The sequence below is a fragment of the Telmatherina bonti genome, assembly GCF_933228915.1.
Source record: "Telmatherina bonti genome assembly, chromosome: 2".
Lineage (NCBI taxonomy): Eukaryota > Metazoa > Chordata > Actinopteri > Atheriniformes > Telmatherinidae > Telmatherina > Telmatherina bonti.
Genome location: NC_136620.1, coordinates 40,999,346 through 41,021,754, shown reverse-complemented (window position 1 = coordinate 41,021,754; position 22,409 = coordinate 40,999,346). Strand labels below are relative to the sequence as shown.

At 47.7% G+C, this 22,409-nt stretch overlaps 3 protein-coding genes across 4 annotated transcripts in view; 2 read left to right on the top strand and 1 right to left on the bottom strand.

Moving 5' to 3' along the window:
• LOC306769670 (uncharacterized protein) overlaps positions 1-2,757 on the top strand; it is a gene marked incomplete at both ends in the record, with an annotated part of 55,421 nt that extends 52,664 nt beyond the window's left edge. The window contains one exon of the mRNA XM_079258359.1: positions 2,524-2,757. Within this exon, the coding sequence (XP_079114485.1) occupies positions 2,524-2,757 (234 nt within the window). The remainder of the gene's footprint in view (positions 1-2,523) is intronic.
• A 6,439-nt stretch (positions 2,758-9,196) lies between these two features.
• On the top strand, positions 9,197-14,851 carry fbxl9 (F-box and leucine rich repeat protein; the record flags this gene model as incomplete). Its single annotated transcript, XM_079258348.1, has 11 exons — positions 9,197-9,460; positions 9,577-9,678; positions 9,775-9,909; positions 11,949-12,128; positions 12,738-13,043; positions 13,114-13,330; positions 13,589-13,746; positions 13,816-14,031; positions 14,110-14,322; positions 14,392-14,606; positions 14,683-14,851. The coding sequence occupies exons 1-11, from the start codon at positions 9,407-9,409 to the stop codon at positions 14,849-14,851; spliced, it is 1,965 nt and encodes a 654-aa protein (XP_079114474.1). The 5' UTR covers positions 9,197-9,406.
• Positions 14,852-20,109: 5,258 nt separating this feature from the next.
• The window catches only part of elmo3 (engulfment and cell motility 3), a 53,741-nt gene continuing 51,441 nt past the window's right edge, over positions 20,110-22,409 (bottom strand). Inside the window, exons 19-22 of one of the 2 annotated variants that reach the window (XM_079249234.1) lie at positions 21,592-21,671; positions 21,437-21,517; positions 21,122-21,336; positions 20,110-20,477 (exon numbers count right to left, since the gene is read on the bottom strand). In XM_079249234.1, the coding sequence (XP_079105360.1) occupies positions 21,124-21,336; positions 21,437-21,517; positions 21,592-21,671 (374 nt within the window). In that variant the 3' untranslated portion in view covers positions 20,110-20,477; positions 21,122-21,123. Of the gene's footprint in view, positions 21,337-21,436; positions 21,518-21,591; positions 21,672-22,409 lie in introns of both variants that reach the window. The other variant, XM_079249233.1, reaches the window with a different exon arrangement.

The window sequence follows — 22,409 nt, the reverse complement described above, 5'->3', positions numbered from 1 at the left end:
AGACACCACCAGACACCATCAGACACCATCAGGCACCATCAGAAACCATCAGACACCACCAAACACCATCAGACACCACCAGACACCATCAGACACCATCAGGCACCATCACACACCATCAGACACCACCAGACACCATTAGAGACCATCAGAGACATCAGACACCATCAGAGAACACCAGACACCATCAGAGAACACCAGACACCATGAGACACCACTAGACACCATTAGAGACCATCAGACATCATCAGACACCATTAGAGACCATCAGACACCATCAGACACCACCAGACACCATCAGACACCACTAGACACCATCAGACACCATCAGACACCACCAGACACCATTAGAGACCATTAGAGACCATCAGACACCACCAGACACCATCAGACACCACAGACACCATCAGACACCATCAGACACCACCAGACCCCACCAGAAACCATCGGACACCACCAGACACCATCAGACACCATCAGATACCATCAGACACCACCAGACACCATCAGACACCACCAGACACCATCAGACACCATTAGAGACCATTAGACACCACCAGACACCATCAGACACCATTAGACACCATCAGACACCACCAGACACCATCAGACACCATCAGACACCATCAGACACCACCAGACAACATCAGACACCACCAGACACCATCAGACACCACCAGACACCATCAGACACCATTAGACACCACCAGACACCACCAGACACCATCAGAGACCATCAGAGACCATTAGAGACCACCAGACACCATCAGAGACCATTAGAGACCACCAGACACCACCAGACACCATCAGAGACCATTAGAGACCATTAGACACCACCAGACACCATCAGAGACCATTAGAGACCACCAGACACCACCAGACACCATCAGAGACCATTAGAGACCATTAGACACCACCAGACACCATCAGAGACCATTAGAGACCATTAGACACCACCAGACACCATCAGAGACCATTAGACACCACCAGACACCACCAGACACCACCAGACACCATCAGGCACCATCAGAAACCATCAGACACCACCAAACACCATCAGACACCACCAGACACCATCAAACACCATCAGGCACCATCACACACCATCAGACACCACCAGACACCATTAGAGACCATCAGAGACCACCAGACACCACCAGACACCATCAGACACAACCAGACACCATCAGAGACCATTAGAGACCACCAGACACCACCAGACACCATCAGAGACCATTAGAGACCATCAGACACCATCAGACACCACCAGACACCATCAGAGACCATTAGAGACCATCAGACACCACCAGACACCATCAGAGACCATTAGAGACCATCAGACACCATCAGACACCACCAGACACCATCAGAGACCACCAGACACCATCAGAGACCATTAGAGACCATCAGACACCACCAGACACCATCAGACACCACCAGACACCATTAGAGACCATCAGACACCACCAGACACCACCAGACACCATCAGAGACCATCAGAGACCATTAGAGACCACCAGACACCACCAGACACCATCAGAGACCATTAGAGACCATTAGACACCACCAGACACCATCAGAGACCATTAGAGACAATCAGACACCACCAGAAACCATCAGAGACCATTAGAGACCACCAGACACCACCAGACACCACCAGACACCATCAGACACAACCAGACACCATCAGAGACCATTAGAGACCACCAGACACCACCAGACACCATCAGAGACCATTAGAGACCATCAGACACCATCAAACACCACCAGACACCATCAGAGACCATTAGAGACCATCAGACACCACCAGACACCATCAGAGACCATTAGAGACCATCAGACACCATCAGACACCACCAGACACCATCAGAGACCATTAGAGACCATCAGACACCATCAGACACCACCAGACACCATCAGAGACCATTAGAGACCATCAGACACCATCAGACACCACCAGACACCACCAGACACCATCAGAGACCATTAGAGACCATCAGACACCATCAGACACCACCAGACACCATCAGACACCATCAAAGACCATTAGAGACCATCAGACACCACCAGACACCATCAGAGACCATTAGAGACCATCAGACACCATCAGACACCACCAGACACCATCAGAGACCATTAGAGACCATCAGACACCACCAGACACCATCAGACACCATCAGACACCACCAGACACCATCCGAGACCATTAGAGACCATCAGACACCATCAGACACCACCAGACACCATCAGAGACCATTAGAGACCATCAGACACCACCAGACACCATCAGACACCATCAGACACCACCAGACACCATCAGAGACCATTAGAGACCATCAGACACCACCAGACACCACCAGACACCATCAGAGACCATTAGAGACCATCAGACACCACCAGAAACCATCAGAGACCATTAGAGACCACCAGACACCACCAGACACCATCAGATAGCATCTTATGTGAAACAAACTTTAGCATCATCTGGTGGTGCATCATCTCCTCTTCTGTCTCTCCCTCCAGCCGTCCTTCTCGTCCTCCCTGCCTCCTCCGTCTCCCGTTTCCAGCTGTGGACACGACAGTGATGCGGATACTCCTCAGTCCATCTCTGCTAGTTCAACAACGTTTCGCTCGGCTTCCCGCTGCCGTGCTGCAGCAACGCCACCGTGTGCTTCACAGTTTCACAGCAACACCACAGACAGAGAGGACGTGAGTGAGGATGAGTGGAACGAGGATGGGAAGAAGAAGAGGTCCTGATGGCCGCAGGTTGTTCTGGCGAGCATGATGTGAGGGGGGGGGCGTCTCGCTACACAGCAGACTATTTAGAGATGAGAGTTGGTGTTTAAATGATGCATAGTTGACTCACATCAGCTGTTTTTACACAAAACAACTTCTTGACTCTGCAATGTAAAAAAAGGACAAAATGTTTTTGTTGTTGTTGTTTCCTAAATGTTTGCACATCTAAATATTCCTGAAAGATCAAACTGCCTTATTTATTTATCATTTTGTACATTTCTGTCTTGTGTTTGTATGATCAGAATGATTTTGCTGCTTACTGTAGAAACTGTTTATATGTTTATTCACAAGCAGAAAAAACAATAATTTCCATGCTAAACTAGTTTAAAGTCAGTCCTTACTTTACTGTGTCCTGCTGGTAGAGAAGTTAGCGTTGCTTTAGGCGTGTAGGCATGTAGTAAACCTCTACTTTTGCTGGTTTTTGTACAGATCTGTAAATAAATTTTAGATTTTCTTTTTTCCACTAAAATCACTGATCTGTTTGCATTGTCGTCACATGAACATGCATCGTAGAAATGTTGTCAAATTTCTTCTGTAAATGTTTATTATCCAGTAATGGTGTGAAGGTTTTCTCATATTTTTTGGTAAATATGTACTCTGGAAGTCTGCAAACCAGCTGACAACACTGCCGAAATGTGAAAAGCTGAACAGGAAGCAGCGGGTTTGTAGGATGCATCGTCCTCACTTAAAAACAACATGGTTGCCTGTTAAGGTGGCTTATTATAGTAGAAGCTGTTTATTTAATCTACAAACTGCAAGTCTCAGGAACCTTTTTGTTTTAAATAAAACTATTTTAGAAACAGATTCCTTATTGCTGTAGTCTAATGATAATTAATGAGTAAATACATTCTATAATGGATAAATTTTTTGTTTTCCTGCTGGATGTAATGCACCTCTTCATTATTTCAGGTTTGTACAACTGTAAGAGGAAGTTTTGTAGAAATTTTACAACAAAACACCGAAAGTAACATCTCAGAAATGAAAACATGAGTAAAAATGTGGTGTGAAAGTTAAAGAACAGTTTTGGAGACTGATTTCTGCACATTTGATCATTTATTTAGTTTCTCATTCAGTTGCATAAAAATAAAACTAAATAAAAAAGATTGTGAATATGAAGATGCTGTAATGTTCCATAATTCTAGACTCTCATGATAAAACTGAAAACCTTAAGTGTCTGCAGGTGGCTTCTGCAGGATGTCACCCGATTGTTTGGTGGAACAACACATAGGTCGATGCGTAAAAAACAAAACCAGAAACAGGCCAAGGTGAGTCAAACTGGGTCATACTGAAAAAAACATGTTGACCGCTGGAAAATGAGAAAAGTCATTCACAATAAAACAAGAAGCAAGATTTTACAGTAAACATTTATGTATGTACATATGCAGGTATGCATGCATATAAATGTATGTTTGCATGTATTCAATTCAATTCAATTCAACTTGATTTATATAGCGTCAAATCACGGCAATGCCATCTCAAGACGCTTTACAGACAGAGGGGAAAACATAATGAAAGCCAATTCATAACAGCCTATATAAGGAAACCAACAGATCTCCCATCCTGAGCAAGCACACTGGTGACAGTGGGAAGGAAAAACTCCTTTTAACAGGAAGGAAACCTCCGGCAGAACCCGGCTCAGGACAGGCAGCCATCTGCCTCTGCTGTGTGGGGGGAAGAGGACAGAAAGACAACAGACAACAGGAACTGCTACTCCCGGTCAGGGAGACCTGCTGAGACAGGAGACATACATGTTAATGATGCTACACTGTTATTTGGGGGGGGGGGGGGGATAAGAGAGAGGGATAAAGAGAAAGAAGCTCAGTGTATCAGTGTTTGTATGTTTGTATGTATGTATGTATGAAGGTATGCATGTATGTATGTATGTTTCTATATGTATGTATGCATGAATGTACGTATGTATTTACGTATGTATGTATGTATGTATGTATGTATGTATGTGTATATACGTATGAATGTATGTATGTATGTAAGCATGTATGCATGTATGTATGTATGACTGCATGCTTGTATGCATCTATGAATATTTGTATGTATGTATGTGTGTATACGTATGAATGTATGTATGTATGTAGTCATGTATGCATATTTGAAAATATGAATGTATGCTTGTTTGTACGTATATATGAAAATATGTTTGTATGTACACACTTATTCAATTCAATTCAACTTTATTTATATAGCGTCAAATCACGGCAATGCCATCTCAAGACGCTTTACAGACAGAGGGGAAAACATAATGAAAGCCAATTCATAACAGCCTATGTAAGGAAACCAACAGATTGAGTTGAGTCCAACTCAATCTCCCATCCTGAGCAAGCACACTGGCAACAGTGGGAAGGAAAAAACTCCCTTTTAACAGGAAGGAAACCTCCGGCAGAACCCGGCTCAGGACAGGCAGCCATCTGCCTCTGCTGTGTGGGGGGAAGAGGACAGAAAGACAACAGACAACAGGAACTGCTACTCCCGGCCAGGGAGACCTGCTGAGACAGGAGACATACATGTTAATGATGCCACACTGTTATGGGGGGGGGGTGTAAAAGAAAGAGATAAAGAGAAAAAGAAAGAAGCTCAGTGTATCAGGAAATGTCCCTCAGCAGTCTAAACCTATAGCAGCATAACTAAGGGATGCTAACCATCCCTAGCTATAGGACTTATCAAAAAGATAAGTCTTCAGCCTAGTCTTAAAGGTGGGGAGGGTGTCTGCTTCCCTAACACTAACTGGGAGCTTATTCCATAAAAGAGGGGCCTGATAACCAAAGGCTCTGCCTCCTGCTCGGCTCTTTGAGACTCTAGGAACCACAAGTAAGCCTGCAGTCTGCGAACGAAGTACTCTGCTTGGTATATAAGGAACAATGAGGTCTTTGATATATAGTGGTGCCTGGTTGTGGAGGGCTTTATATGTAAGGAGAAGGATTTTAAATTCTATTCTAGATTCAACAGGCAGCCAATGAAGAGAGAGGCTAAAACTGGAGAAATATGATCTCTCATGCTGGTTCTGGTCAGGACTCTGGCTGCAGAATTCTGGATCAGCTGAATTATACTTATATATGTATGTATGTATGTATGTATGTATGTATGTATGTATGTATGTATCTATGTATGTATGTATGTATGTTTGCATGTTTGTATGTATGTATGTTTGTATGTATATATGCATGTTTGTATATATGTATGTATGTAAGTATGTATGCATGTATGCATGTATGTATGTTTGTATGTATCTAATATTGTTTATCATTGTACGTATATATTCAAATATGTTTTTATGTACATCCTTAAATATGTATGCATGTACGTATGCATGTATATATGTATGTATGTTTGTTTGTATGTATGTATGCATGTTTGTATATATGTATGTTTGTATGTATTTAAGTATGTATGCATGTATGTAGGTATGAATACATGGTTTTATGCATGCCTGAATATATTTATGTATGTATGTATGTGTGTATGTATGTATGTTTGTATCCATGTATGCATCTATGTATGTATTTATGCATTTATGCATGTATGCATGTATGCATGTATGTATCTATGTATGTATGTATGTATGTATGTATGTATGTTTGTATCCATGTATGCATCTATGTATGTATTTATGCATTTATGCATGTATGCATGTATGCATGTATGTTTGTATGTATGTATGTATGTATGTATGTATGTATGTATGTATGTTTGTATCCATGTATGCATCTATGTATGTATTTATGCATTTATGCATGTATGCATGTATGCATGTATGTTTGTATGTATGTATGTATGTATGTATGTATGTATGTATGTATGTATGTATGTACGTATTCATGTACACATGTGTGTATGGATGTATGTTTGTATGTATGTTTTTTATGTATGTGTTTGTATGTATGTATGTATATATGAAGGTATGCATGTATGTATGTATGTTTGTATATGTATGTATGTTTATGTATGTATGTATGTTTGTATGTGTGTATGTGTGTTTGTATGTGTATATACGTGTGAATGTATTTATATATATATGTATGTATGTATGTATGTATGTATGTGTGTATCTTTGTTTGTAGATATGTATACATGCATGTCTGTATGCATGAATGTATGTTTTTTTGTATCTTTGTATGTATGTATGTTTGTATGCATGTATGAATATATATATGTACGTATGTATGCATGTATGTATGAATGTATGTTTGTATGTATGTATGTATGTATGTATGTATGTATGTATGTATGTATGTATGTACGCATGAATGTATGTTTGTATGCATGTATGTTTGTATGCATGTATGCATGTATGCATGTATGTATGTATGTATGTATGTATGTATGTATGTATGTATGTATGTATGTAGGTATGTATGTATGAATGTATGTATGTATATATATATATGTACATATGTGTGTATGTATGTATATGTCTGTATGTATGTTTGTATGTATGTATGTATGTATGTATGTATGTATGTATGTATGTATGTATGTGTGTAATCATGCATGTACGTATGTGTGTATCTTTGTTTGTAGATATGTATGCATGCATGTATGTCTGTATGCATGAATGTATGTTTTTTTGTATCTTTGTATGTATGTATGTTTGTATGTATGCATGAATGTATGCTTGTATGCATGTATGACTATATATATGTACGTATGTATGCATGTATGTATGAATGTATGTTTGTATGCATGTATGTTTGTAAGCATGTATGCATGTATGTATGTATGTATGTAGGTACGTATGTAAGCACGTATGTATGTTTGTATGTATGTATGTATGTCTGTATGTATGTATGTACATATGCATGTACGAATGCATGTATGTATGTATTTATGTATGTATGTATGTATGAATGTATGCATGTATGTTTGTATGTGTGTATGTATTTATGTACGTATGTATGTATGAATGTATGCATGTATGTATGTTTGTATGTATGTATGTATGTATGTATGTATGCATGAATGTATGTTTGTATGCATGTATGTTTGTATATATGTATATATGTATGGATGGATGTTTGTATGTATGTATGTATGTATGTTTGTATCCATGTATGCATCTATGTATGTATGTATGCATTTATGCATGTATGCATGTATGTATGTATGTGTGTATGTATGTATGTATGCATGTATGTATGTATGTATGTATGTTTGTATGTATGTATGTGTATATACGTATCAATGTATGTATGTATGTATGTTCGTATGCATGTACGCATGTATGTATGTATCTATGTATGTTTGTATGTATGTCTGTATGAACGTATGAATGTATGTTCGTATGCATGCATGCATGTGTGTATGTATGTGGGTATGCTTGTATGTATGGATGGAAGGATGTTTGCATGTATGCATGTATGTTTTTATTTATGTATGTATGTATGCATGCATGTATGTCTGTATGCATGAATGTATGTTTTTTTGTATCTTTGTATGTATGTATGTTTGTATGCTTGTATGCATGTATGAATATATATATGTACGTATGTATGCATGTATGTATGAATGTATGTTTGTATGTATGTATGTATTTATGTATGTATGTACGCATGAATGTATGTTTGTATGCATGTATGTTTGTATATATGTATGTATGTATGCTTGTATGTATGTATGTATGTGTTTGTATGCATGTAGGTAGATATGTATGTATGTATGTATGTTTATATATATGGATGTATGTTTGCATGCATGTATTTATGTTTGTATGTATGTTTGTATGTACATGTATGTATGTATATGTCTGTATGTATGTATGTATTTATGTATGTATGTATGTATGTATGTAGGTATGAATGTAAGCATGTATGTATGTATGTATGCATGAATGTATGTTTGTATGCATGTATGTTTGTATATATGTATGTATGTATGCTTGTATGTATGTATGTATGTGTTTGTATGCATGTATGTAGATATGTATGTATGTATGTATGTTTGTATATATGCATGTATGTTTGCATGCATGTATTTATGTTTGTATGTATGTTTGTATGTACATGTATGTATGTTGTTACTATTCATCATCATCATGGTTTGAGACTGAAGGAAATCCCAACACGTCGTGGGATTTCTCTTTGTTTAGGAATCAACTTACCTGTAAGGACCGTAACATACAGAAATTTATTGAATTTGTCGAGAAAAGTGTCAGAACAGAAACATAACTTGGAAATATTCGCCTTATTTTCTTCTTCTGCTGATAAATCTCGCAGCTTTTTCGGGAGGAGCGTCTCAGTTGCCTAACAACGCCAAAGCCAATAAGAGGAGAGCATCTACTATGCCACGCCCTCTGACGCATCTTTGGTCAGCTGATCCAGCTGAAGTCACACAGGCTGGAAATGTTCGCCGGTTCGGAGCCTTTCCACTGAGAAGTGTGTTTTATCTCCAGGCCTGGAGGGAGAACTGGTCTCCAGGAGGGTCTGCTGGTTTAAAACAGCTTCTACTGGGAACAAACATTGTGGAAATTGACGCGTCCTGACCATTCAGGAGGAATTAGCTTCCAGGCTAAAGCAAGACAGGATTTTATCTGCACATGTAGTTATAGGATCTCTCTCCAACCTGATCAGGAGGTGGTTTGTATCGTGATGAATACGCTGATATGGAAGGTAGTGATGGAGAAGGTATGACAGAAACCCCTGAGCTTCCTCTGGAGGTGAGTTTATCTTTTACACATGAAGGAGCAACTTGGAATGAAAGCCTGTTTAAGGTGAACACCCAGCTGAATCATCCTGCCTGAACCTAATGCTGCTTCTTCATGTCTGACTGTAGATCATAGTTTACATCCTGAGCTTTCTTCAGGCTTCAGACAGGAAGGAAGCTTCTCTGGTGTGCCGCAGCTGGTACAATGCCAGCCAGGACTTTGCTTTCCAGGTATGTTGTACAGCACAGATGCACTGAATGTTCTTCTGGAGTGTTCCCTGGCTTGAAGGTGGATCCTGTTACCTCACTGTCTCTATCTGTGTGCAGAAAAATGTCACCTTCAGCTTCCCGGCTTCAGCCTCATCCCTGGAGCTGGTCAGGGGGCTGAGCAGAAAGTCCCGCTGCAGCCTGAGGATCAGCCAGCTCGACGGCTTCAGCATTTCCAAATCACTCCTTTTGGAGGTGGAGTGTGCTTTTCACGATAAAAACAGTCACTTTTTTCTGATATCTTCAGCTCTTTAAGTGTCATGGCAGCTAAATCTGCTCCAGGAATTCAGGAATGTTCCCATCTGTCTGAAAAACATTGCATTTCTTTTTATAAACACAAACATCACTGGCTTCTTTGTAGGTTCAGAGAATTCCCCAACCTCATGAACCGTTTCATAAACCTGTCGCACATCTCTGAAGGCCTCTGCCATCGGGCGAGAAGAGAAGTCCAACCACTAGAAGGAGAATATCGGTGCCGTGTTCGGGACAGTGACGGGAATGTCAGATAACAAAGGGTGTGACAGCGCAAACGCTGGACTACACAGGCGACTCCTTTCAGGCTGCGAGGCCTGCAGTCCTGCAGAGGTTCAGTGTTTCCTGCACATCAGACTCGTGTTGACGAGTCATGATGCTCTACTTTAAAGGCTGTTGGATCAGTGAAACACTGAAAACCTGCAGGTCTGCAGAGCTCGTGGGAACAATTTGAGTAACCTGGTCTCGATTATTCGCTGCACCCTTACAGGCACAACCACCTGTCACATGCAGAGGAACATTGCAGATATGGTGCATAAAATGTAAATGTCATTGGTTGCCTGGCAACAGACGTCCAAAGTCTAATGAGTCAGTGTTACCACGGCGGCGTTTATCTCATAAAACATCACGGCACTGTAGATTCTCCACTTTATTGTCGGTGAAAAGTTTGGAAACCGCTGGGTTTGCTTCTCACATGGACGAGCTTTGGTTAGAAGCATCTGCCAAATAACTGGAGAATAGAATAGAATAGAATCGAATAGAATAGAACAGGTTTTTCTCTGACTTGACAGGAGCAGGTTTGAGGTGTTGTCTCGTGTTCCTTTTCCTCTCCATGAGACGTTTCTGTGCGATGCTGCCATCTGTTGCTTTGCAGCATCTTCATCAGAATAAACAGCAGAACTTCCTTCCTGGTGGTGAAGCAGCTGCTTCGTCTCTGAGTTTCCACCTGTGTGTCGTCCACTAGAGGTGGCTGATCATGCAAGATCTGGTAGCAATACTCTGATAACAGTGGTATATTTATATACTACTGTTATCGGGAGTAATACAGTAATATATAATTATACTATTGTAATTGGTGGTATTACAGTAGTATATAAAGATACTGCTGTTACTGGTAGTAATACAGCAGTATATAAAGATACTGCTGTTACTGGTAGTAATACAGCAGTATATAAAGATACTGCTGTTATTGGTAGTAATACAGCAGTATATAAAGATACTGCTGTTATTGGTAGTAATACAGCAGTATATAAAGATACTCGTTATTGGTAGTATACAAGTATACTGCTGTTATCAGTAGTATTCAGTAGTATTTACTGTTATCAGTAGTGTACATCAATCTGTGGAATCAATACTATGATTTTTAACACATTACACGCATAAACAACAAAATCAATACGTGTAACCATAAAAATCCCAATTTGGCGTTGCCATGGCGACACTACAGCGAATCCACCACAAAACGAAACCTCCTTCGTGATGAATATTCCGTTTTCAAGCCTGACATGAAGGTATTGATGTCCTCATGCTCGTATTGATGGATATCTATACCAACGAAGGTATTCCTCTTATCGGTATTGGGACAGCTCCGCCCATCCATGCCCCCCCACCCTTCCTCTGCCCCTCCCCGCCCTTCCTCTGGCTTGTAGGGTTCAGTGTACTGGTTTCCACTGGTGAAACTGGACCTGCACACGTCCACGCTTCGGTCTGGGAAACAGGAAGTGGGTGGCCTCTCAGGCAGCGTGGCAAACTGCAGCCCACCGGTGCCGGTATCCGGCAGAGTTTTGTTGTTTCCCTGCTCCAACACACCTGATTCAAAGTAAATGGCTCCAGCAGCTTCTTGTCAACCTGTTCATTCAGTCAGGTGTGTTGGAGCATGGAGACAACAAAACCCTGCAGGCCAACGGGCCTCCAGGACACCTGCGCTCCGAGGCGTGGAGCTTCTATATGCTGTCATGTTGTCTCCTCCTCCTCCTCCGCAGGTGGGTGAGTGTCTGGGCTCCAACGTGGAGAGCTTGGCCCTGCCCGGTAGCAGCATCACAGAGGCATCTCTGCTGTCCCTCCTGCCCCGCCTCACCTCCCTGCGGAGGCTGGACCTCCGAGGTCTGGACAGTCTCTTCATGTCCGGAGCCTTCCTCTCCAGGGACGAGCACAGGCAGCAGGTAAAGCGTGACAATGGATGAAAGGCCGTTGTGTTGCAAATACAAGATAAGGTGACAGACATCCTCTCACGTATGAAGAGTACAAGCGACAGTAAAACACAATAGAACACAGTAGAAAAGTTTTTATAGGTTATTGGAGCCACATTAAATGGATTCAACCACCTATGAAGCTCGGCACAGTGACTTATTCATGTGAATCAGGTGTGTGGGAGCAGGAAAACATGGAAAACCTGCAGGCTTGTGGTTGTGGAGCTGGACACCCCGATTTAAATAAAGTTGTGTTTCTGCTCAGGAGACGTTGGAGCAGCAAAACCTCCTCAACGTGACGTTCAACCAAAAAATAACAACCCTGAAACGCGAATCTGTCCACAACAAGGGAGTCCAGTCGGCCCTCGCAGGCCACCGTCCTGCAGGGTTTCACTGTGTCCTGCATCAACACACCTGACTCAGATTAATGGATCCAACGGCCTATGAAGGGCTTCACAATGGCTAATTAATTTGAGCCAGGTGTGTCTGAATGGGGAAGCATGGAAAAGCTGCAGGACGATGGCCTGAACACCAGAGGACAGCATTTTAATCCTGCTTGCAGTAAACGTGTTCCTGCTGCAGGTCCGGTCGGCTTTGTGCGGTCTGGAGGAGCTGGATCTGTCCGACCTGCGCTACCTGTCCGACCTCACCTTCAGCCGGCTCGTCGGCTGCACCCCCAGCCTCCGCCGGCTCTCATTGGCTGGTTGCCACATCGCGTTTGAGTTCGACCCGTATCGAGGGTGTCCGGTGGGGGTTGTGGAGGACTCCTCAGCACTGCTGTCGCTCCGGAACCTGAGGAGGTTGCTAACGGAGCAGAAGTCCACCCTTGTAGCTCTGGACCTGAGCAGGACCTCCATCACGCCGGAGTCCCTGCGCACCGTTGCACAGGTCGGTACGCATCCCGGAAGCAGCCGCCGGCTCACCTCTGGAAAATCCCTTCATCCTTTCTGCCTTCCAGGTGGAGGATTTGGTGCTGCAGGAGTTGTTCCTGCAGGGCTGCAAGGAGCTGACCGACTACTCGGTGGAGGTTCTGGTGAAGCACCAGCCGCGCCTGGTGAAGCTGGACATCAGCGGCTGCACGGAGCTGACCAGCAGGTCTGTGGAGGCTGTGGCGCGAGGCCTGAAGGCGCTGACGCACCTCTCTTTGTCTCGCGACTGGAGGATCACTGAAAAAGGTTAAGAACCAAGTCTGGCGTCATCTTTTTATTGCCTTCTGATGCTTTCATGTTAATCTGGTCTTATAGGAAACTGAGTTATGTGTCGGAATGATTCCTCACACCTGTAACCTTAACAGCAGGTTCGCCGCTGCTTTTTAGAAGAAAATATAAACTAAAACTCTGAAAATTTGACTCGTATTCACAAGGCATTCAGAGAAATGTTTGACTGTTAATGTCGGTGATGAACAGCAGTCATACAACGGCGTGTTTCTGCAGGCCTCGCCAACCTGCTGACCGTGTCCACCCTCCGGTCTCTGGATCTTTCCGAGTGTCTGCACATCAATGGGACGGAGATGGTGAAAGGCTTGAAGGGATCCGGCAATTCCAGGACACATCTGGAGAGCCTCTGTCTGAAGAGTTGCACCTACATCAGGGTCAGTTGGCATCTGTGTGTGTTGTGTTTGTGTGTGTGAATAAATGTCCAGCTTCCTCTCTCTCCTCAGGATCTGGCAGTTTTCTCACTCACGCAGCTTCTCGGCGATACTCTCCGCGAGCTGGACCTGACGTCGTGTGTCAACGTGACCGACCTGTCCGTGTGCGCCATCGCCACCTACCTGCAGCGGCTGGTGGTCCTGCGGCTCGGCTGGTGTAAAGAGGTCACAGACTGGGGTCTGCTGGGGATGGTGCAGAAGAGCCAGTGTGAGCCTGACGACGAGATGGTGAGAAGCACGGCTGCGAAGCTAAAACATACAAATCACAGCCTTGCTTCCGCTTTTGCATTTATTTTTTATTAACAGGGAGACAAAGGTCCCAGATTCACCCGGACTTTCGGCAACATGGGCTTCTTCAAACCTCCTCGAATGCCTTTTGAAGAGCGACCAAAGCTGCTGACTCAGAACGACCTGCAGCAGTTCAAGCAACAAGCCGGAACTTCGCTGTTAGCCCTGAAAAGGCTGCAGGAGCTGGACCTGTCAGCCTGCTGCAAGCTCACCGACAGCAGCATCACACAGGTGGGACGACGAGCAGCAGACTGTTTGGAGGAAGCATGCATGGAATGTCATGTTCTTCCTCTCCTGCAGGTGGTGCGTTACCCAGACCTCCAGCATCTGTCTCTCTCCATGCTGCCAGAGATCACGGACGCCAGCTTGGGATCGGTAGGACGTTACTGCCGCAGCCTCACAAGCCTGGCGCTCAGCCACTGCCCGGGCATCAGCGACGGCGGAGTGGCACAGGCTGCACCGTACCTCCACCGGCTGCAGCATGTCTCCCTCTCCTGCTGTAACATCACCGACAGGTGTGTAGCATGACCCCCCCCCCAATATGCAGGAGAGGTGAGCTGCATGAAACATGTCATGTCTTAAACTCTGCAGGTCCTTGTTCCTCCTGATGCAGCACTGCAAGCGCCTGAAAACCATCGACGTCTCAGGCTGCAAAAACGTCTCCATAACAACCGTCGACCTTCTCCAGTCTCACCTGCCCTTTCTGGAAAACGCCCATTATAAATTCATAGGCGGGGCGGAGCTTCCACTGGCCGACTGACGGACGGACGGACAGACAGAGGTCCTGGACGTGTCTCTGTCCTGCTGGCCGACAAATGGATGGACGTCGTGGACGTGTCTCTGTCCTGCTGGCCGACTGAGGGACGTCGTGGACGTGTCTCTGTCCTGCTGGCCGACTGAGGGACGTCGTGGACGTGTCTCTGTCCTGCTGGCCGACTGAGGGACGTCGTGGACGTGTCTCTGTCCTGCTGGCCGACTGAGGGACGTCGTGGACGTGTCTAGGTCCTGCTGGCCGACTGAGGGACGTCGTGGACGTGTCTCTGTCCTGCTGGCCGACTGAGGGACGTCGTGGACGTGTCTCTGTCCTGCTGGCCGACTGACGGACGTCGTGGACGTGTCTCTGTCCTGCTGGCCGACTGACGGACGTCGTGGACGTGTCTCTGTCCTGCTGGCCGACTGAGGGACGTCGTGGACGTGTCTCTGTCCTGCTGGCCGACTGAGGGACGTCGTGGACGTGTCTCTGTCCTGCTGGCCGACTGACGGACGTCGTGGACGTGTCTAGGTCCTGCTGGCCGACTGAGGGACGTCGTGGACGTGTCTAGGTCCTGCTGGCCGACTGAGGGACGTCGTGGACGTGTCTCTGTCCTGCTGGCCGACTGAGGGACGTCGTGGACGTGTCTAGGTCCTGCTGGCCGACTGAGGGACGTCGTGGACGTGTCTCTGTCCTGCTGGCCGACTGAGGGACGTCGTGGACGTGTCTCTGTCCTGCTGGCCGACTGAGGGACGTCGTGGACGTGTCTCTGTCCTGCTGGCCGACTGAGGGACGTCGTGGACGTGTCTCTGTCCTGCTGGCCGACTGACGGACGTCGTGGACGTGTCTCTGTCCTGCTGGCCGACTGAGGGAAGTCGTGGACGTGTCTCTGTCCTGCTGGCCGACTGAGGGACGTCGTGGACGTGTCTCTGTCCTGCTGGCCGACTGAGGGACGTCGTGGACGTGTCTCTGTCCTGCTGGCCGACTGAGGGACGTCGTGGACGTGTCTCTGTCCTGCTGGCCGACTGAGGGACGTCGTGGACGTGTCTCTGTCCTGCTGGCCGACTGAGGGACGTCGTGGACGTGTCTCTGTCCTGCTGGCCGACTGACGGACGTCGTTGACGTGTCTCTGTCCTGCTGGCCGACTGACGGACGTCGTGGACGTGTCTCTGTCCTGCTGGCCGACTGAGGGACGTCGTTGACGTGTCTCTGTCCTGCTGGCCGACTGAGGGACGTCGTGGACGTGTCTCTGTCCTGCTGGCCGACTGAGGGACGTCGTTGACGTGTCTCTGTCCTGCTGGCCGACTGAGGGACGTCGTGGACGTGTCTCTGTCCTGCTGGCCGACTGAGGGACGTCGTGGACGTGTCTCTGTCCTGCTGGCCGACTGAGGGACGTCGTGGACGTGTCTCTGTCCTGCTGGCCGACTGAGGGACGTCGTGGACGTGTCTCTGTCCTGCTGGCCGACTGACGGATGGACGTCGTGGACGTGTCTCTGTCCTGCTGGCCGACTGAGGGACGTCGTGGACGTGTCTCTGTCCTGCTGGCCGACTGAGGGACGTCGTGGACGTGTCTCTGTCCTGCTGGCCGACAAATGGATGGACGTCGTGGACGTGTCTCTGTCCTGCTGGCCGACTGAGGGACGTCGTGGACGTGTCTCTGTCCTGCTGGCCGACTGAGGGACGTCGTGGACGTGTCTCTGTCCTGCTGGCCGACAAATGGATGGACGTCGTGGACGTGTCTCTGTCCTGCTGGCCGACTGACGGACGTCGTGGACGTGTCTCTGTCCTGCTGGCAGACTGACGGACGTCGTGGACGTGTCTCTGTCCTGCTGGCCGACTGAGGGACGTCGTGGACGTGTCTCTGTCCTGCTGGCCGACTGAGGGACGTCGTGGACGTGTCTCTGTCCTGCTGGCCGACTGACGGACGTCGTGGACGTGTCTCTGTCCTGCTGGCCGACTGAGGGACGTCGTGGACGTGTCTCTGTCCTGCTGGCCGACTGAGGGACGTCGTGGACGTGTCTCTGTCCTGCTGGCCGACTGAGGGACGTCGTGGACGTGTCTCTGTCCTGCTGGCCGACTGACGGACGTCGTGGACGTGTCTCTGTCCTGCTGGCCGACTGAGGGACGTCGTGGACGTGTCTCTGTCCTGCTGGCCGACTGACGGATGGACGTCGTGGACGTGTCTCTGTCCTGCTGGCCGACTGACGGACGTCGTGGACGTGTCTCTGTCCTGCTGGCCGACTGAGGGACGTCGTGGACGTGTCTCTGTCCTGCTGGCCGACAAATGGATGGACGTCGTGGACGTGTCTCTGTCCTGCTGGCCGACTGACGGACGTCGTGGACGTGTCTCTGTCCTGCTGGCAGACTGACGGACGTCGTGGACGTGTCTCTGTCCTGCTGGCCGACTGAGGGACGTCGTGGACGTGTCTCTGTCCTGCTGGCCGACTGAGGGACGTCGTGGACGTGTCTCTGTCCTGCTGGCCGACTGAGGGACGTCGTGGACGTGTCTCTGTCCTGCTGGCCGACTGAGGGACGTCGTGGACGTGTCTCTGTCCTGCTGGCCGACTGAGGGACGTCGTGGACGTGTCTCTGTCCTGCTGGCCGACTGAGGGACGTCGTGGACGTGTCTCTGTCCTGCTGGCCGACTGAGGGACGTCGTGGACGTGTCTCTGTCCTGCTGGCCGACTGAGGGACGTCGTGGACGTGTCTCTGTCCTGCTGGCCGACTGAGGGACGTCGTGGACGTGTCTCTGTCCTGCTGGCCGACTGACGGACGTCGTTGACGTGTCTCTGTCCTGCTGGCCGACTGACGGACGTCGTGGACGTGTCTCTGTCCTGCTGGCCGACTGAGGGACGTCGTTGACGTGTCTCTGTCCTGCTGGCCGACTGAGGGACGTCGTGGACGTGTCTCTGTCCTGCTGGCCGACTGACGGACGTCGTTGACGTGTCTCTGTCCTGCTGGCCGACTGAGGGACGTCGTGGACGTGTCTCTGTCCTGCTGGCCGACTGAGGGACGTCGTGGACGTGTCTCTGTCCTGCTGGCCGACTGAGGGACGTCGTGGACGTGTCTCTGTCCTGCTGGCCGACTGAGGGACGTCGTGGACGTGTCTCTGTCCTGCTGGCCGACTGAGGGACGTCGTGGACGTGTCTCTGTCCTGCTGGCCGACTGACGGATGGACGTCGTGGACGTGTCTCTGTCCTGCTGGCCGACTGACGGACGTCGTGGACGTGTCTCTGTCCTGCTGGCCGACTGAGGGACGTCGTGGACGTGTCTCTGTCCTGCTGGCCGACAAATGGATGGACGTCGTGGACGTGTCTCTGTCCTGCTGGCCGACTGACGGACGTCGTGGACGTGTCTCTGTCCTGCTGGCAGACTGACGGACGTCGTGGACGTGTCTCTGTCCTGCTGGCCGACTGAGGGACGTCGTGGACGTGTCTCTGTCCTGCTGGCCGACTGAGGGACGTCGTGGACGTGTCTCTGTCCTGCTGGCCGACTGAGGGACGTCGTGGACGTGTCTCTGTCCTGCTGGCCGACTGAGGGACGTCGTGGACGTGTCTCTGTCCTGCTGGCCGACTGAGGGACGTCGTGGACGTGTCTCTGTCCTGCTGGCCGACTGAGGGACGTCGTGGACGTGTCTCTGTCCTGCTGGCCGACTGACGGACGTCGTGGACGTGTCTCTGTCCTGCTGGCCGACTGACGGACGTCGTGGACGTGTCTCTGTCCTGCTGGCCGACTGAGGGACGTCGTGGACGTGTCTCTGTCCTGCTGGCCGACTGAGGGACGTCGTGGACGTGTCTCTGTCCTGCTGGCCGACTGACGGACGTCGTGGACGTGTCTCTGTCCTGCTGGCCGACTGACGGACGTCGTGGACGTGTCTCTGTCCTGCTGGCCGACTGACGGATGGACGTCGTGGACGTGTCTCTGTCCTGCTGGCCGACTGACGGACGTCGTTGACGTGTCTCTGTCCTGCTGGCCGACTGAGGGACGTCGTGGACGTGTCTCTGTCCTGCTGGCCGACTGACGGACGTCGTGGACGTGTCTCTGTCCTGCTGGCCGACTGAGGGACGTCGTGGACGTGTCTCTGTCCTGCTGGCCGACTGAGGGACGTCGTGGACGTGTCTCTGTCCTGCTGGCCGACTGAGGGACGTCGTGGACGTGTCTCTGTCCTGCTGGCCGACTGAGGGACGTCGTGGACGTGTCTCTGTCCTGCTGGCCGACTGAGGGACGTCGTGGACGTGTCTCTGTCCTGCTGGCCGACTGACGGACGTCGTGGACGTGTCTCTGTCCTGCTGGCCGACTGACGGACGTCGTGGACGTGTCTCTGTCCTGCTGGCCGACTGAGGGACGTCGTTGACGTGTCTCTGTCCTGCTGGCCGACTGAGGGACGTCGTGGACGTGTCTCTGTCCTGCTGGCCGACTGAGGGACGTCGTGGACGTGTCTCTGTCCTGCTGGCCGACTGACGGACGTCGTGGACGTGTCTCTGTCCTGCTGGCCGACTGACGGACGTCGTGGACGTGTCTCTGTCCTGCTGGCCGACTGACGGACGTCGTGGACGTGTCTCTGTCCTGCTGGCCGACTGACGGACGTCGTGGACGTGTCTCTGTCCTGCTGGCCGACTGAGGGACGTCGTGGACGGCTGCTGAAGCGGTGCCGACAGCCCAGCGCCAGCTGGTCTCGTCGCGTTGCAGCACGTCTCTCTGACAGTTTTAATCAGATGAAATTATTAACGTTTATGTGGCGCATCACCACCAACGTTTCCCAGTTTGGTTTGCTGTAAAAAGTTGTGAAGCTTCGTTTTGACGTGTTTATAAGCAGCGTGTTGGAATCTCCTCACGGCTGAACAACTAAACTTTTATTCTACGAGTCCAAATTTCCTTTTTCCTTCCTTAGAAGATTTCTGGGTTTCAAACGCAGACACTGAAGGGAAATTTTAATGATTTAATATATTTAGGATAAACCCCTGGACATGATGAATGTCTGAATATCGGGATCCTTCCTCCAGTTGCTTTCTTCACTAAAAACCTGGTTTTAATCATGAAGATCTTTTTAAAAGAATTTAGAGATTATTTTATCATAAAGACGCAGACTAAATGCCTCATCTGTGGATGTTTGCAGGTGGAAGCCTTGTTTTGTTAACTGTGAGAAATAAAGGTTATTTATAAATGATCAGCTTCTCTGCCTGAAAGGAAAACATGAGCTCATCTTTAGTGAGAATATAAACCTTTTATTTGCTTCACGTCACATGATCCAAAGTGAACATCGCCATGGCAACAGTGCTGAAATGAAATGACCCAACGCCTCCAAACACACAAAGTAATGATTTATTATCCTGAAGTCTGATGTCAGTTCATATTGCTGATCACCTGCATCACAGGTAAGTACCACACAGAAAACACGCGTTAGAGTTTTAACAGGAAACAATCGTCTATGTTCACACAGATCTACAGGAAGATCATCAGATTTATCTTTTTAGCATCTGTGAGCCGCAGAGATCCAGATGAAAACAATCCCAGAACAGATGATAGGCCGGGGGTGTCTGGTCCTAGAGATCTACCGTCCTGCAGGCGCAGACATGCATCTCCTCTCCAGCACGCCTGAATCAGAAGAACATCTGGTCACGGGGCCGCTGCACAGCTGCAGACATGAAGAGGAGGGAATCCAGATGTTTCACGCCGATAACTAAAAGGTCAGGATGTTAGCGAGACCGGACCCACACTGGTCATATCTTCGGGACCGGACTCGGGTACCAGTACTGGTCTGTTGGGAGGGTGCAACGTGTTCATTATGAAGGAAAAGCGCAGAAATATTTCTTCCTTTTTCCACAAAGTTTTACATTAAAAACTATAAAATGACGATAAACTTGCTGACAGTACCGTTTATAACGTTGTTGCCATAGAAACGAAACAAACTTGCTGACAGTACCGTTTATAACATTGTTGCCATAGAAACAAACTCGCAACGTTGTTGCCATGGAAACGAAACAATAAACTCGCTGACAGTACCGTTTATAACGTTGTTGCCATGGAAACGAAACGATAAACTCGCTGACAGTACCGTTTATAACGTTGTTGCCATAGAAACGAAACTATAAACTCGCTATAACGTGGTTGTCATGGAAACTAAACAGTTTTGTGCCGGAATTGTGTGCAGATCCAGTTTCATGTTTCTAAAGTTATAAAATCTGTGTTTCAGGAAGTAAGTGCACACGTGCACAGGTCAGCTGTAAGCGCGCGCGCGCGCACACACACACACACTCCTATGTACACATCCACACACACTTCTACTGCTCAGTCTGGCTGAAGTCATAGCAGAAGTTGAAGTTGCTCGGCGGCTTGGGGACGACCGGCGCGCTGTCCGGGATGGGGACGTTCTCCAGATCCAGGAGGCGGAGCTTAATCTCCATTGACAGGAGGATCTCCAGCTCGCTGCGCATCGATTCGCTGCTCATCTCGCGGCCCAGGAGCACGCTCAGTCCGTCTGTCCACAGGCAGAACTGACAGGTGAGAAGTAAAGCGTTTATGTGGACACATAAAGAAATTAACAGAGAAGTGGAGGCGGGGCTTAATAAGTGACAAGGTTGTGTTTGGACTCACATCAGTCCTCGACGGGGCGATGAAGTTCAGGCTGTATTCCTCTACATCGTATGTGATGCTGAATGCCAGATCCAGTACCTCCTGCAGCAGGACGGAACAGTGAGACGCCACACCGGATGTCTGGAGGTTAAAGCGAGTAAAGAAGCTCGGCTGACCTTGTTCTGTTTGCCTTTGTTGTCCTTCATGTGGGGGCAATCCTTCCCTGTCAGCAAGGCCTTGATGTCTGCGACTGGAACTGGGGGAAGAAGAGCACATCAGTACGTCTTCAGGTTAATTACTTCCATAAAACCCAACTGGACATGTAGCAAACTATAAAATGCTCCTACGGTGCCCCGCTGTGGCCAAACTACTCTCATGCCGCCTTAAGCATAGACATACACATACACATACATAGACGCCGCATACCATCACGCTGCCTCTACGAGCTGCCTCACCAGCTGATCCAACCACAATAACTTTTTAATTTTTACCTGATTTTTCTCCCAGTTTGGTTTGTTAGAGATATTGTTATGATACAGATCACTGTAAAACATTAAAAACTACGTTTTAAAATATTTTATGTTATTTAACAAAGACATGAGGTAGCTACAATATATATAAAGGTATAAATGAGTTTGCTACTAACATGTTTGATGCATCTGGATTTATCTATTTTTATCTGGTCAAATAAATTTTTATTCAACCTTGTGAAATGTAATTCCAGACGATTTGATTTTAATACTCTGCCGGGTATTGCAACTGTATGCTGAACAAAATAAGGGAATAGTTGCTGCTTTCTCTTGACTACGGTTGACTTTTTCGTTTATTTACTTTCATTAATTTATCAATATAGAGATACAGTTGTACAAAGTCTGAAAATAAAGTATTATATCGAAACTGTACAATTCAGAAGTTACCCAGAAAAACCCTCCACCAAGGCCTTTAAAAAGTTCCTGGATCCAAATGGTGATCCGGATCACCACCAAAATTAAGT